At 35.8% G+C, this 15,398-nt stretch overlaps 5 protein-coding genes across 11 annotated transcripts; 2 read left to right on the top strand and 3 right to left on the bottom strand.

The window, feature by feature from the left end:
- Positions 1-1,331: 1,331 nt before the first annotated feature.
- Rala (Ras-like protein A) lies at positions 1,332-5,919 on the bottom strand. 4 transcript variants are annotated; one of them, XM_019844680.2, is made up of 5 exons: positions 4,143-4,247; positions 3,717-3,925; positions 3,437-3,611; positions 2,764-2,880; positions 1,332-2,055 (listed from the first exon to the last, which is right to left on the bottom strand). In XM_019844680.2, the coding sequence occupies exons 1-4, from the start codon at positions 4,245-4,247 to the stop codon at positions 2,764-2,766; spliced, it is 606 nt and encodes a 201-aa protein (XP_019700239.1). In that variant the 3' UTR covers positions 1,332-2,055. The 4 variants fall into 4 exon arrangements, with proteins under 4 accessions (XP_019700239.1, XP_019700241.1, XP_019700238.1 ...); XM_019844679.2 differs by lacking the exon at positions 1,332-2,055 and adding an exon at positions 5,758-5,919 and having other exon boundaries at positions 4,143-4,262; XM_019844681.2 differs by lacking the exon at positions 1,332-2,055 and adding an exon at positions 5,408-5,746 and having other exon boundaries at positions 4,143-4,262.
- A 132-nt stretch (positions 5,920-6,051) lies between these two features.
- LOC105190258 (cytochrome c oxidase assembly factor 4 homolog, mitochondrial) lies at positions 6,052-6,866 on the top strand. 2 transcript variants are annotated; one of them, XM_011152934.3, is made up of 3 exons: positions 6,052-6,183; positions 6,328-6,408; positions 6,728-6,866. In XM_011152934.3, exons 1-3 carry the CDS (start codon positions 6,112-6,114, stop codon positions 6,830-6,832), a joined length of 258 nt encoding a protein of 85 aa, XP_011151236.1. In that variant the 5' UTR covers positions 6,052-6,111; the 3' UTR covers positions 6,833-6,866. The 2 variants fall into 2 exon arrangements, with proteins under 2 accessions (XP_011151236.1, XP_011151237.1); XM_011152935.3 differs by having other exon boundaries at positions 6,154-6,408.
- Positions 6,822-7,513, top strand: LOC105190259 (peptidyl-tRNA hydrolase 2, mitochondrial). Its single transcript, XM_011152937.3, has one exon. It carries the CDS (start codon positions 6,849-6,851, stop codon positions 7,260-7,262), a length of 414 nt encoding a protein of 137 aa, XP_011151239.2. The 5' UTR covers positions 6,822-6,848; the 3' UTR covers positions 7,263-7,513.
- A 252-nt stretch (positions 7,514-7,765) lies between these two features.
- LOC105190260 (integral membrane protein GPR180) lies at positions 7,766-11,933 on the bottom strand. Of its 3 annotated transcripts, none has more exons than XR_003112549.1 (6): positions 10,759-11,933; positions 10,113-10,620; positions 9,737-9,874; positions 9,417-9,672; positions 9,076-9,354; positions 7,766-8,510 (listed from the first exon to the last, which is right to left on the bottom strand). XR_003112549.1 is itself a non-coding variant. In XM_011152939.3 (6 exons), the coding sequence occupies exons 2-6, from the start codon at positions 11,136-11,138 to the stop codon at positions 9,164-9,166; spliced, it is 1,473 nt and encodes a 490-aa protein (XP_011151241.1). In that variant the 5' UTR covers positions 11,139-11,479; positions 11,623-11,932; the 3' UTR covers positions 7,766-9,163. The 3 variants fall into 3 exon arrangements, 1 of the variants encoding a protein (XP_011151241.1); XR_850328.3 differs by having other exon boundaries at positions 9,000-9,354; positions 10,759-11,932; XM_011152939.3 differs by having other exon boundaries at positions 7,766-9,354; positions 10,759-11,479; positions 11,623-11,932.
- Positions 11,747-13,423, bottom strand: LOC109504504 (histone H3). Its single transcript, XM_019844643.2, has one exon. The coding sequence runs from the start codon at positions 13,271-13,273 to the stop codon at positions 12,863-12,865; it is 411 nt and encodes a 136-aa protein (XP_019700202.1). The 5' UTR covers positions 13,274-13,423; the 3' UTR covers positions 11,747-12,862.
- Between the last annotated feature and the right edge of the window lie 1,975 nt (positions 13,424-15,398).

The raw sequence follows: 15,398 nt of genomic DNA, 5'->3' as shown, positions 1-15,398 counted from the left end.
TTGTCTGGTAAATTTAACGGAAAACATGACTGATGGATTTATGATGAATTTATTTAACATTTAAAATTAAGTGATCGTCAAATGAGTTGGATATACATAATGAGTGATTATGTGTGTCTAACGATGAATGGATGAACGATGGTCGAATAATTAATCATGTACATAGACATTATATAAAAAGGCTTTTAATTTATGACAAAATAGCAGATTAAACATATAGAATTGCAGAAACCTATATACTGGTGCGGATAATGGTACATCGTACATATAATATGCCTGAATCTAAATGTTGTCATAAAACTCCTCTAAAGAATCTTGATTGTTTGATTGACCTCGTTACATTAACGGTGAACACTGAAAAGGCACAATCAATGTCAACAGTACAAAAGTATCAAAATTAAATACGTATAGATTTCGCTTCTACTGTAAGAAAGCTATTATATTATAAACATATGCATTTTTTGTGAGCTTGAATAATCATTCCTGTAACACCTGTACTTTATTCATTATTCAAAGCTGTATTAATGTATTAAAATCTTGTTACTTTATATAAATGCATAAATGCACCTCATAGAGGTATAAACCTTTTTTAGATGAGCACGACTTAATTATGCAATCAGTCTCTAATTACAGTCTACTATGTTGGACGAAAATTAATTTTATTGTTATGACTCGACACTTCTGATGTGCAACTAATAAGTGCTAGACTTTGCTGTTGCAAAAAAGGCTATTATAATATTTAGCCGCAAAAATATGAGATCGCAATAAATCGAGAGATTTTTTTGTTAAATCTTCCTTTACTCTGCATTTACGTTTAAAAATGAAAATTATATATATACATATATACATATATATGTATATATGTATATACACATGTGTGCAAGACGTGAATATTTTCTCATGTATAATAAAATCTAACAACATAATATAAAAGATTACATTAATAACTATCAATGTGTTACAACTTGAGTTACTACAAAATTCACTCATACAATTTGAGACATCGAACTATTATATACTGTAAAAGGTTGTTTAACGAAAATAATTATATAAAATAAAACTTATTAATATATTAAAACTATATGAAACGCCACATATAAACAAATATTACGTAATAATAATAATAATAATAGTTTTCGTGACTTTACAGTGCGTTACGTCTTTATTTCAACATAATACCAGTCATATGATACTAGTAGAAAATAAAATAGAAGATTAAGAATATTTTGTTGTATGTATCTCTTCTCTCTTTCTCTATAATCTTTTCGATAATTCTGAAATGGAATAAAGAGTGCTGAAATTATTGAAGGTTGCAAATAAGTAGCGCAAGGTCAAAAGCGAAGGCATTGTTTTATTTCAACATGAATGTAATTACATAATTTTTGTAAATAATATATATATTGAAAAAACGAAACAAATAATATTTGCAAAATTCGTAACATTTTAAATTATCTCGAAAACATTAACCATCATCCATATTTCAGCACTCTAAAGACAAGTCTGCAAGCAATCTCGCACTTAATTTTGTATTATTACCCATTTTATTGTTAAATTCGTTTTTTAGCTCAAGATGTACATAACAGGGATGTATTATATAATAATATAGTGTCGCGATAATATCAAGATATTGTTATTGAAATATATTTTAATAATATTATATAGAAAAACATCGTATGTTCTTCAAATTTTTAAGTATATGAAATCAGTGGATTATATTATATACATATATGTATATATAAATATATTAGCATAAATTGCATGTCTTAAGTTTGAATATTCCTTCTGAATGTATCGCAGAAGGTAGGACAAATTAAAAATGTCAACCCACTGTAAAGTGTCAGAAAACTTTCATCTTTAGTATAAATACAATTCTCTTTTCTTACGCTTAGCTTTCGATTATAGGAGTTTAACTTTCTCCTATAACACGAGCTACATATTGTTGTATGTTTGTTATAGCAAGATGCAGCAGTTCGTTTTCTTCTTACGTTCACTCCCATCTCCCTGGTTTTCCTGTGCTTTGCGAGCAGCTATCGCTCGCATCAAATCAAAGAATACCTGCAAGCGTTTTATTTTTATTCATTTCTTGTCTCTTTACGCGCATAGGAACTTTCTTAAACTTATACATTTACAGATAAGAATCAAAATGTATTTTATCTTCTTATTCACAGTGAAAAACATAATTATCGATTGTATACAGAAAATATCTCGGATTGTACTTTAATATTAATACAAGTATTTCATAGGAAGCATTAATTTCATAAAAATATGAAACTGACGCATGTGTGACGTATTCGAAGGAACTTTCGTAACAGAGTCATTGAAAAGAAAGAAAATAGGAAAGCAAGCATGCTTGCATAAACTCTAACAAGCTTTAGAAATGACATGTAACATGTTATATATTGCTTTACACTTATTATGCAAATACTTGTGAATAAATTATTAAAATGTTTAAATATCTCAAATATCAGTGAGCCTGGAGCAATACGAAGAACGAGATATGCAATAAAATATGTATCTTCTAAAAGCAACTCATTTTGTATTTTCTTTCAAATTATCACATAACCGAGTGATCCTTGATTGTACATTTTCATTGCATATCTATAATAGTTATTGATAATTAGAAATTGCATTAGATCGAATAAACTATCGACATTCCACGTGTTTTCTACAGACATGTAAACAAATTTGCCGAAACAAGAAACGCCACAGTTTGACATAAAAAAGCGTAAAGTAAAGAATATAGTGCAAGAAAAAACGGCAAACCTATAGAATAATGCACTTCTTTTTCTTCCTCTTGGCACGGTCTTTACCTCGACCATTGCTCGCCGACTTATCCTCAATCTTGCGTGACCTTATTTCACGCATCAAGTCGAAAAATACCTGCAAATGTGCAATGGATGCTATCTCAAAGCTTTAAGGCATATAAAATGTGCATTATAAAAAAATAAACGATCGTTTTTTTTTCATTTTTAAGTAAGAAGAGAGAATGGTGAGATTGTGCGCATAAGCAACAGCACAACAAATAGGACACAGTGATATATTTAATGACAGATAATATACACAGACTGCAAAATTAAGCTTATTTAAATGCATATTTCATGCAATTGATTCATATGCCATATACATTATATTGAGGACAAAGTGAAAATGGAAGCGACAAAAATATGTGTATGTGCGTGTGTCTGTAAATGCATCTGCTATTTTTAATAGTTTAACTACACTGAATATGTATACTTGTAAATATCTGACACAAACACAATTTGTAATTCTGAATATCTAGTTCCAAATTATAGAATGGTAAAATCTAAATAAAAAAATACTTGATCTCCTACAAGTTTCTTATACTGAATCTTTAATAAGAACAGATTATATCAAGTGATATGCTGGTCTTATTAATGATATGATTAGATGAAAATCATGTTAAATAGCACTTTACCTTGTCTACATTTTCTTTTGTTTTGGCGCTTGTTTCTACATAAGGAACACCCCACTGTTGGGACCTTGCTTGAGCTTCAGCTAGACTAACCTTCCTTTTCTCTTGTAAATCACTCTTATTACCCACTAATAAGAATGGAATGTTTTCATCATTCTTTACCCTGAGAATTTGTTCTCTGTAAAAGAAATATTGTTTCTAATTAATCATTTGAAACAGTCTGATGTTAAACTGCAAATTTGAAAAATGCACATTAATTAACAGTCAATTAAGTTTTCTTCACCTAAATTCTTGTGTAGCCTGGAAGCTATCGTCTTCTGTTATCGAAAATACACATAGGAATCCTTCTCCACTGCGAAAATAATTGTCCCGAATTGCTGCATAGTCTTCTTGTCCTGCAGTATCCAATATATCTATTTGTACCTCTTCACCATCTAATACAACTTTTTTTCTGTAGGAATCTGCTTTTGTAGGTTCGTAATCTTCAACAAACTAGTTTCAACATTGGGATTAAAATCAAAAGAAATAGATTTTATTCATGTATATATGTGTGCATATGTATCTGTGTGTATTAGAATATATATACCTATATATGTGTATGTTTTAAAAATATGATACAAAATTAAAAAAAAAACAGAAACTACATACTTGCAAAAATTTCAATAATAAGTGGATGCTATATTTTATAAAGAAAAAAAAGTATACTTACCTCATCATACATAAACTGCAGTGTGAGAGCTGATTTTCCAACACCACCACTGCCAACCATTATGACTTTATGCATTGCTTGGGTGGCTCCTGGTTTCTTTGACATTTTTGTCTTAATTACCTTCAATTAAGATACAGTAATCATCAAAGTAGTCAACTGTCCTTTATATCATAAAAGTATGGGATAATAACAGGATTTTGTATGAATATTTTATATCTGAATATGTGAATGCAAGATTAAAATGGATATAAATAATAGAATTACTATATATATACATATATATATATATATATAAAACGATTATTATATATATACGTATATATAGTAATCATTTTATTATTTATATCCATTTTAACTTTATATATACAGATATACATATATATACTACATATATAAAATTAAAATGGATATATATATATATATATAATAAGAGAAATAATAAATGTATGAAATCATACATGTACACAAAACCTTCTTTTTTTATTTTAACAAGACTTTCTTTACAATGATTACCTTAATTAAAGTAGAGCAAAGTTTACAATGGCAGGATGTAGGAATTATATTGTCAGTGTGAGAAATCTAAAACTATGCTCAAGCTATATAGTTACATATATATTCTCACTCATTGTGTATCTTACATACTATATGAGAATACATAGTGTATCTTTTACTTTTAGATTGGATAATCCAGAATATCAGGATATCTTTAAAAGTGGGAAACTTTTTAAACACTTGGTCTATCATTGTGTATTTATGAGAATTATATTATCGTATATCTCTTAGTCTTTACTCCACTAATCTAAATCTCACCTTGTTTATCCTATATCTTATGTGTAGGATAAACAACTAGAAATACTATTCAAAGATCATAAGATATCAAAACTGGCACAGATGTAAATGAACAATTTGATAACAAGATTACTTTAATTTATTCTGCGATTAACAATATTACAGTTGATTTCAGTTATATTATCGAACTCTCAACATAGTAGCGTTACCGTTATTTCCCAGTAATGGAAACCATGAAAAAATAACACATTTTCTACAATCGAATTAAATTATATACACTACACCTTGCGATAGATCGTTGTCGATCAGAATTCACTTCGATTCTCGTCCATATAAGTGAAGCACATGATATGATAAAAATAAAAAAGAAAATAGAAAATCGACCGACGAAGAGAACGCAAAACACACTTCGTGGATCACCCGTAAGTGTAAGCAGCGCTTTATAACTCGCGCTCCTTTCTATTTCCATATCTCACCTGCGAGGAAGTCCGATATAACGATTGTTATAAATAATTGCGACGTAACACGCTACCACGATCATACGTATATGATCACCGAGTGAAACGGTCGCGATTATCGAGCGATGCCCCGATCGCAGTACAAAGATAAATTAGAAGCCCTCGGTGGGGTGTAACATGAGTAACGAAAAAGGCGGTGCCGTATTTCCGAACGATGGAGCGGAGATTCCGCGAAAGCCGGATGAATGACTGTTCCGTCTATCGGATGTTAGAAAATATCGAACGCACAGCGGCGGCGGCGGCGGCGGCGTCTCGCCACGTCGCCCGGGTATGCGATGACGGAGGCCATGGCTATCATCGATAAATACCTCGTGAAAAATCGTGTGTCAAAGCGCCTCGGGATCGTTCTCCGTGATCTCTCTCGCAGCCGTCCACACAGCAATCACACACGCGTTGGTTTACACTACTTTCACGCAACTGCTAGTACCGATGGTCAAGTGCGGTGTCGTCTCGATCGTTGAATCATCGTACCATTTCTGTCATACATCACCACTAGTAGGCGCCTCTGATGTTATGGCGGATTCTTATTTCAATTATGCCCGATGAACAAAGCTGTATATTGTCCAATCAGAACACATTGAGCTTCTGGTGACTATGATGAGATTTTCGTCACCAGTACGCAATGCGAATTCTTCATTGGTTGAATTTGGTGGGTGTAAAGCATGATCAATTACTTGTGGCTGACCATTTTCATCGCTTACCGCGAAAATTTTACTCAAATTGCCAGTCGGCAGGTGAGAGTGACATAACCTTTAGGAGGAGGGACATTAATTTTCACATATGTATCGTTGCGATTAAATGATTAAATAACTTGCGATATTCTTCTCGGATTTCTCTCCAAACGTTGACATTGCAATATGAACGCATCATCAAATAAGAATCTCGAAGATGAGATCGAAGATCCTGTTGAGCGGATGCTAAAGAAGACCGGTTGTATAGAATTGCATTATCAAGTTCAAGTATGTCCACTTCGATTATATCGATTCGATTAATTGACTCTTTAATTTTATTTAATTAAATTTATATAGTTCCTGATTTTGTTTATGCAAAAAAAGTTCGATTAGAATTAAGTTTAGTTGAATCTTATAACTTAAAGAGAAAGCAAGTGATATGTTCAAAAGATTAAATAATCAGAAAAAAGCTGTTGAAAGTTGATTGCCTTCTTTCTTTCCTTTCATTATTCGAATATGACTTGTATTTTCTTCAATGCATTTAATTTTATAAATTAAGAACATGAAACTTTTTGATTGACTGAACAACATATAGAATTATTTTTAGGAATGTATAGCTGAACACCAAGACTGGAGGAAATGCCAAGACCAAGTGAAAAAGTTTAGGGAGTGTATGACCGAACATACAAAACAAGAATTGAGATACAAATAATAGATTTATTTCAAAGATGTGGTTATTAGGGAGATATATCAGATCTTTATTTTCTCCGACTTGGAATGGAGAAAATTGTAAAATGGTAATAATAGTTCGATCAGATCTATCTATGGGGAAAGGCAAGGTTGGTGCTCAATGTGCCCATGCTGCGCTAGAGTGCTGCCGTCAGACTTTAAGTAACCAAAAGAGGCAAGAGATGTTTCATTCTTGGTTACAAGTTGGACAGCCTAAAATTGTTCTTAAAGTACAAAATGAAGAAGAATTGTTAAATCTAGCAGATAAGGCTCAGCGTGCTGGTCTAATTACCGCCATAATAAAAGATGCTGGTAGGACTCAGTTGAGGTATGGTACAGTTACAGTTGTTGGTATAGGACCAGGATCCACTGAGGTTATTGATAGCTTTACTTCAAAATTAAGATTATTGTAATGTTCATTTATGCATCACAATTGGAATACTTTATAAATTCAATTCTTCTTTAATATCAAATGTTTGAACCATGGTAAAAGATTACATAATCATTTTGACAATATCTGGAAATATAAAGATTCTCCAGTGAGATAAATTCAAAAATTTCTTCTCTTCATATAAGATTAAATTCTTGTAGTTATTATAAAGATTGCAATATATTTCAGGTGTATTAAATATAATCAATCTAACAGACTGTATATAATGTTGTGTACATATATAGAAATAAAAATCAATTTTGGATTGTAATATAAATTATATATATTTTTCTTATTGAAAATATTAATTGTGAATGTATGAAAAATCTTTTTTAAAATAGATATATAATCATTATAAAGATAATTGAATTTTATGATATTGGTATCATGTATCCTGGCTAGAAGATTAACTAAATAAAATATTTTTTAGTTAACCTAGTGACATGATAATAAGTTTTATACTAAAATAATATCTCTACTGTCATGTTATTCTTTTTCTATTTACTTGTAAATGGCATTTTAAAATCTTAGACACAATTTTTTGAGGTAAATTATATATATGCTGTACTGCCTTCATGTATTGTAAGCAATTTATATAACATGTCTAAGTGTTTTTCAAAGAAATATTGTTAAAAATCTAAATACAATTTTGCGAAACAATGTGTTAAGAGAAAATAGACTATACTAAACTTGCTTTCTCATTCGAAGAGAGAGAGAGAGAGAGAGAGAGAGAGAGTGTGTGTGTGTGTGTGTGTGTAGATATTAGAAATATAAATATATCATAAAGATTTCACCGATCTCACGTTATATATACATGTGCTCAGCATTAAAATATTCCCAAGAGAGTGTATACCGTTATACTATCTAAGTTATTACAAGATTGAGCAATAATAGTGTAACAGTAAAACGCGCGCTCACAGCTTCCTAATCCTGCTAGTGAGTATAATTTTATATATATAACTACCACATACGTAACTCTCAACACACGCGATTGGAATCAAATTGTTACGAAAATTATATAAGTGTTTTATTTTCACCATTCTCATCCAAGCGCACATCGCAGAGTACTCATCATATGAAGTAAATATAGAATAATTACAAGATGTAATGGCAAGTCAACGACGGCACCAAAAAGTGTGTCTTATTTACGAGATTCCGATGATCCTTACATATACACACAGGATGTGCCATGGGATTTTTTTTTTATAGAACCGAAAGACTCGCAGAGTGGCTGGAATACGGGCGAAAATTATTATCTTAAAATTCACGATTTATGAATATGATATGAGTAGAATTGTGTTGCTCGATAAACGAGATGTAAAGTATGTAAATACTTGAGCTTGCGTTATAATATTGTTACTTACAAGTAATATACATAATTCTAGCGTAATTATATAAGTAATTATAAGGAACCAATAAATTGTTTAATATTAGAAACATCGTGCAAGAATATATATATATATATATATATCGATATTGAAAAAAGATACACATAATGGTACATTATTCTCTATAGTAGAATGAATACTAATTGCACATTTTGACTCCACATATGAAGAATAAAACCGACGGCTCACGATTCCCGCGCGTCAAATCGAAAATTACGTTTGTCTGTAGCGAATACTCATATCATACTCACGTAATTAATTACCTCTGATCACGTCAACTTATCAAATCGATATCACACGGTTGAATTTAAACGATTGATGTATATATGTACCTCTAATCATAGGACGCGCATGGTATTTCATGCAGCACATACACGTTAGAGTATTTACTCATGCTATTAGACTGACCATTTGGCAAATGTACATCACATTGTTCGTAATGAAAAATGCCGTTCATCAGTTTCTCAACGTTACACCTCTCCGATGCGGACGAGTATTAAGTGATTATCTTAACAAGTTCTGGCGGCTCTACATAATTGTTCAATACATGCGGCGCTTCGTTAAATTCGTCGAGTTCGTCACCATTATCCGCGCCTTGCGCAAGTAAAAAGTATTGTTCGCTTCTGGTGGGCCATAATAGATGAGCCATTACGCAATAAGCGAAACAGTCTACCGAGTACGTTATACCTACAAATTGGTGAATGAGACCATGTTTAATAATAAATTACATTTTACGAGATCTTACTCACCTAGCAACAGCTTAAACCTCCACAGTGCGCTTACTTGAAGAGCTATGAGTGCTATAATGGGCAGATATATGAACCAAACTAACGACGACGCACCAAAATGTAAAAGAAAGTGTAGCTTTTGAGTATTATGCTCATATGTCATAGTGTTGCGGAGCTCACACAGAAACCACACCATTATTGCACTTCGAAATAACAATATGAACCATCCTGGCCATGTTTGATATTCGTCTATGTCCTCGATAATATCGACTTCTGTCTGTAGAGCAGATTTCTTGTTAGACGAATTTATGTTGGTGCATATGCAGCTATGAAGTATTTACCATGTTCCACACGTAAAGCAAGATGTGGACAACTCCGTAACAAAACCATATGGCAAATACTAGTGGTTTCCATGTTAATTCCATTCTCGTCACTGCCCATCCTTTGGCAAGCAAGAGCAATAATAACATAAACGACGTCTAAAAGTACAAGAAAAAATGGTTTAGTATAAAAAAATTGGAATACAAGTCGGTCAGGAATCACTAAAATCTAAAATCAAAGTTATCCTAACTTTTTATACGAATGATATTCGAGCGAATTCTCTCGTGAGATACATATCAGTGTTACAAAATTATATTGTGAGGAATAACTATGTCAATATATTTACACAAGAAACATATACAATTTATATGTAATTTCACATTTGGTTTTACTTACCCGCGATAGAATATCAAAAATATCACCTGCAACTTCTAATTGTTCATAGCCCACTCCATCTAGTGCAAATTTCAACACGTGTATCAGGATCAAACATACCGCTACAAATTCTAATAATAAACTAGCAGTGAACAATCTTGTTACTGGATGCTTTTGCAATCTCACTGCGTACAGCTGCAGCGGCACCAATATGATGTAACACATAAAAAATAATAAGTACAGCTCGATAGTATTCTGTTTATCGTACGAGAATTGGTAAGTCAGACTGTTTAGGCCACTGGTGTTTGGATTGCCGTTTACTAGCCAGATATCGTACTCCAGTTCATCGTGCTTGTCGTAATGCTCCCATTGACAGGTAGTCTCGTTTCTGTAGCACGCAACCAGACTCATGTACCAGAATCGTGGCTGCCAAAAGTCCTGTATGACATAGGTGAATTGGTGGCCCTTCACAATGTTCCACACCGAATCCTCGTCCGGACACAGTTTGTCACGGGGACACGGTACTCGCCTTCAAGCACAAGAAAGGAAATCACAATTTGTCACAACTGAAATATACATATGTGTGGTGCCATCAGATATAACAGTATATAATCTTACACACATACATATGCAAGAAAAAAAAGAAAAAAAAAACACCATACTCTACCTTAGGAAGTCCTGACCCTCCTCGTTGCAATGCGGATCATAGGAACTCTGTTTCAGCGTGCTGAACATGTAGGCGCACGCGGTGCTCTTGTTCGCGAGCGTGCGATTGCCATAATACTCGAGGAAGTGGCCACGATCCAATATCGCCAGGGTGATTGGCGCGTCGAAGTCGGAGCGCGCGGTCACGTTGCCGAATATGTAGCCGTACGAATCTTTCTGTCGATGGCGATCGGTCTTCTGGAAGCCGAACTTGATGAGGAAACGGAAGAACTCCCTCGTGTTGAACGTGCCGGTGATGTGTGTGGCGTGCACGTAGTCCGGCCGCAAGGACAGCCACAGCAACACGCACAGAACGCGCACCAGCCACCGACGGCCGATCATCGTTCCTCGTCAGAGGTCACGGTCGCAAGTCACGCAGACCACCTCTTCTCCTCGACCACGCTCCCGTCAAGAACCGACGGATGTCCTCGGCATTTTTCTCGCGCGATTTCGCGCACCAGCTGTTACCGTCCGCACACAAGACCGCTTTCTCGCGCTCTTCCTCTCCCCCTCTGGACGCGACACGGTGCGACAGGTAACCCTGTTTTCTCAGCAGTAGCAGCAGCCCATGGTGGTGACGGCTTTCCACCTCATCGCCTCTTCCTCATAGAGACGCGACGACACCTTCGCGACCACCATTCCGACATCGTTCGTTGTCCGTTGCCGCGTAGTCGTCGCCACCGCTGCCGGGGATCCACGACCGGACATGCGAATATTAATTGTCACTGGTCTTCCGAGAGCGCGCCCCGAGAGCGTTTAATGACCGAACGACGATGTGTGTATAACTCTGTCTCTTTGTCTTTTCGCCTTGGCGCTTTGAACTCACCTTTTCCTATCGATTTTCCCCACCCGTCGAACGGACGAGACTGTCTCGTCCGGTTCCGGGGAGAGACGCTCGTGCTTGTCGATCGGACCGCTGTTTTGTTTTTCTCTTATCGCGATACCTTGTGTATCGAATTCGGTGAGATGGTCGTGACCGTGCATGGAGAAACCGTGAACCGCGCAGAAAAAACGTGATCTCTGAAGCTGGAAGATGCGAGTGAGGAGGCCGCAGGAACGGAGCAGATTCCGCCTGTAGACTCGCGTCGCTCTGCGCGTTTCTTTCGACCGACGGCTGTCTTTCGTCAGCTCGTTGCCAAAAAAATGCGACGTTATAGCACGACGAACAGATGATGCAAAGCCGGCGACGATGTTGAACATTCGTCACTCGACCGCATGACGAACGCGCGCCGGACGAATTGTGCGTCGTATATTAGTCGTTAATAATATAATGGAATTTATCGAATGGATAACCGTGTGTTATTGACTTCACGTCCTTGTTTCGTTTGTAAGAGATAAATTGAGATAACGATAACGTCGTATGGATGACTAGTGTCTACTGTCGTTTAAATTATGGGAATTCTCAGCAACATATGCTGAAGATAATATGTAGATCTTATCTTTGAGGAAAGAATGCGTTTTGTTTGAGGTTATGCGGCAGCACGACCGTTGGCTGTATTTGCCTCTGCGCACTTGTATATACGGAATGTTTGAGCTATTTTTTTACCTGTGGTGGCTCGGAAATAAACGTTGTAACTATATATTCTGAGCTCTGCAGAATGTCTCTCAAGAGTGCGTCTCATTTTCAGAAAGTGTGTCTAGTACGATCACTAGTTAAATGAACAGTTAAAACGAACAAACGTTCAAATTCATGTGGTATGATCGTTAGGAATTGTAACGTACTTTTGCTCGGTTTTAGATTTCGAACATTCTACTTAATTCAACCTGAGAATAAACAGTTTGATATTTATCTATATGTTATCTACATATTTATCTGTAAACACCTGAAGATACGTATCAATCATGTTCTCGACTCAGTGTTAGGTTAGGTTGAGCGACGAATATAATACTTGACGCGAAGTACTACCGTGCTTCTTGATGCTATCAAGTTATTTGTTACTTGGTAGAATTTTTTGCAAATAGGACTAGGATTTTCGGGATTTGATTTTGATATCAACGCTACGACAAATGTTCCTCGTAAGAATAATTTTGGCCCTGAAAAGGGCCGTTTGAAAATTCGAGGCAATTTAAGCACGTTCTCCACGGATTCGACGAGCCAACTGGATGTCCTTGGGCATGATGGTAACCCTCTTGGCATGAATGGCACAAAGATTGGTGTCTTCAAACAATCCTACGAGGTAAGCCTCGCTTGCTTCCTGAAGGGCCATTACGGCAGAACTCTGGAAGCGAAGGTCGGTCTTGAAATCTTGTGCGATCTCACGAACCAATCGCTGGAACGGCAATTTGCGAATCAACAGTTCCGTGCTCTTCTGGTAGCGACGAATTTCGCGAAGAGCCACGGTTCCAGGACGGTAACGATGCGGCTTCTTTACACCACCGGTTGCAGGCGCACTCTTACGAGCGGCCTTTGTCGCCAATTGCTTGCGAGGAGCCTTGCCTCCAGTAGATTTACGAGCGGTCTGCTTGGTTCTCGCCATCGTCAGTAATTAACTAAATCAAAAGTACGTATCACACAGGCTGTCGAGTACGAATGGACCGTCGAGTTCAAGACATCCCCTTATATACACGTCTCACGCGACCAGCGATCGCAAAGTGCTTGTTCATTGGTTAGTCCAGCGGTAGTGGGGATAGCAGCAGCGGTGAGTAGAAATTGGCTGCGCCTGAAGACACAGCAGTTGCACAGTGGTTGAGTAATTCGTCAACGTTATTGGTCTGTATGCAAGGATCTAACAGTAAATCGTCACTAATCGCTCAGTGAGCGTTTTCTGAACTAAACCATTGGTGTAAAAGTGCATATTCATTTGCGGTTCTAACATTTCTTCGATTAGTTTCAAAACGCAGCGAACGGCTGATAAAAGATTTGTCTTTGTATAACTGTTTTTATAACTTAGGTAGATTTTCTCATTACACGTAGAAAGACAGTATTCGTTCTGTGAATAAATATTACATTGCGTGAATACAAAAATTTGTGTCCGACTTCAATATTGTTATCGGTGTTATACAGTGGACATATATTGTTGAATAAAATTTTTATATTATATAGTGGTGACGTGTTTCCTCTCGCTGTTAAACAAACGTGGTAATTGGTTTGCTTTATTCGCATTTGATTTGTGACAAAAATCATCGGATATGAATGAAGAAACAGTTCACTCTCGGCATATTTTGAGTTTAAAAGAGATGAAAAAAAAATTGGAACTGCGCAGTAAGAAAATATTCAGGACATTTATCAGAGCCCAGCGTCAATCCACAATCTAAAGCTCGATGTTTGGATATAATTAAAAATTATTCACCGGAAAGAATCAAGTTGTTTGAGTTTCTGTAATCTTTTTATTGAAAAACCGGCACAAACTTGCACTCACCCAATATTGTTATAGAATAATCAGAAAGGAGGAAAAGGATAAATGGGTATAAATAAATTATATATACAGGGTGTGTATGAATTCGGGCCAATTGTTTCAACTTCCTGGTAAGTTAACTGATAGTTAAATCATATGTCCGTCTTTGTCTAAGTTGAAGGAAAAACAAAAATAAATATATGGTTTAACTATCAGTTAACTTACCAAGAAGTTGGAACAACCGGCCCTTCGTGTAACAACTTTTTATTGCACGATTTAGCATTACCGACGGCATTGTATTTAGCTGAGTCACATGCATGCGATATCTATACGTGACGTAATTAACTACAATGCCGTCGATAAATCGTGTGGTAAACAGTTAATTTATTCATTCATTCAATCAATATATGGCTCTAAGCAGAGTTATTACACTCCTTTCTCTTATCACCAATCACAACGATTTTGGAAATAAAAGAGAAACAGGGACAACACGTACGCAGTCCCCAAGATCTAAAATATGCACAGTCACATCCAATCGCCACGGAGGCGAACAAAAGACTTAGATGGCACTATCACCAAAGATCTGTAAAAAGTTGTTACACGAACTAGATTCTATGGATCTGTTTTTTATAGCTGCACTGTTGAACTAGTGCAATAAGTTAGAGTGAGAAAAAATATAGTTGTTTCATTTTAATTTATTGCACTAATTCAGCAGTGCAGCTATAAAGAACAACAGACCCTACATTTATCTGCGATGTTGCTGAATGGCTGTTGGTCTAGTGGTGGGAGGCACGTCATAGGAAGATTATAAAAGAGCGCCGTCAAGCAATTACCATACAGTTGCTGTTGCACGGTGTATCCCAAAAGTTCCGGAACTTTTTTGTTATTAACGGTACGCATCGCGCCATTTATCATATCGATAATGGACTATGTTCGTAGAAGCCTTGTTTACATGTATCTACAGCGCTAAAATCGTTGATTCCTGTTCGTTGATACCTCGATAAAACTGATTGCGTGTTTTTCAAACTCTCGTGGATAAAATGTCGATCGAGAAAAGAGCGAGCATTAAATTTTGTGTAAAGTTGGGGAAAACGTTTACCCAGACGTTAGAATTATTGCGGGAGGCTTATGGGGACGAAGCCCCATCGAAAACAAATGTGCACGTGTGGTTCAACCGATTTAAAAAGGGACGTACGTCGTTGGAGGATGACAAACGCAGCGGGAGGCCATCAACGAGCCGAATTAACGAAAATGTTGAGCAAATTTG

This window comes from Harpegnathos saltator, unplaced genomic scaffold, assembly GCF_003227715.2.
Source record: "Harpegnathos saltator strain DR-91 unplaced genomic scaffold, Hsal_v8.6 scaffold10, whole genome shotgun sequence".
Classification (NCBI taxonomy): Eukaryota; Metazoa; Arthropoda; class Insecta; order Hymenoptera; family Formicidae; genus Harpegnathos; species Harpegnathos saltator.
This window is presented reverse-complemented; position numbering and strand designations above follow the sequence as displayed.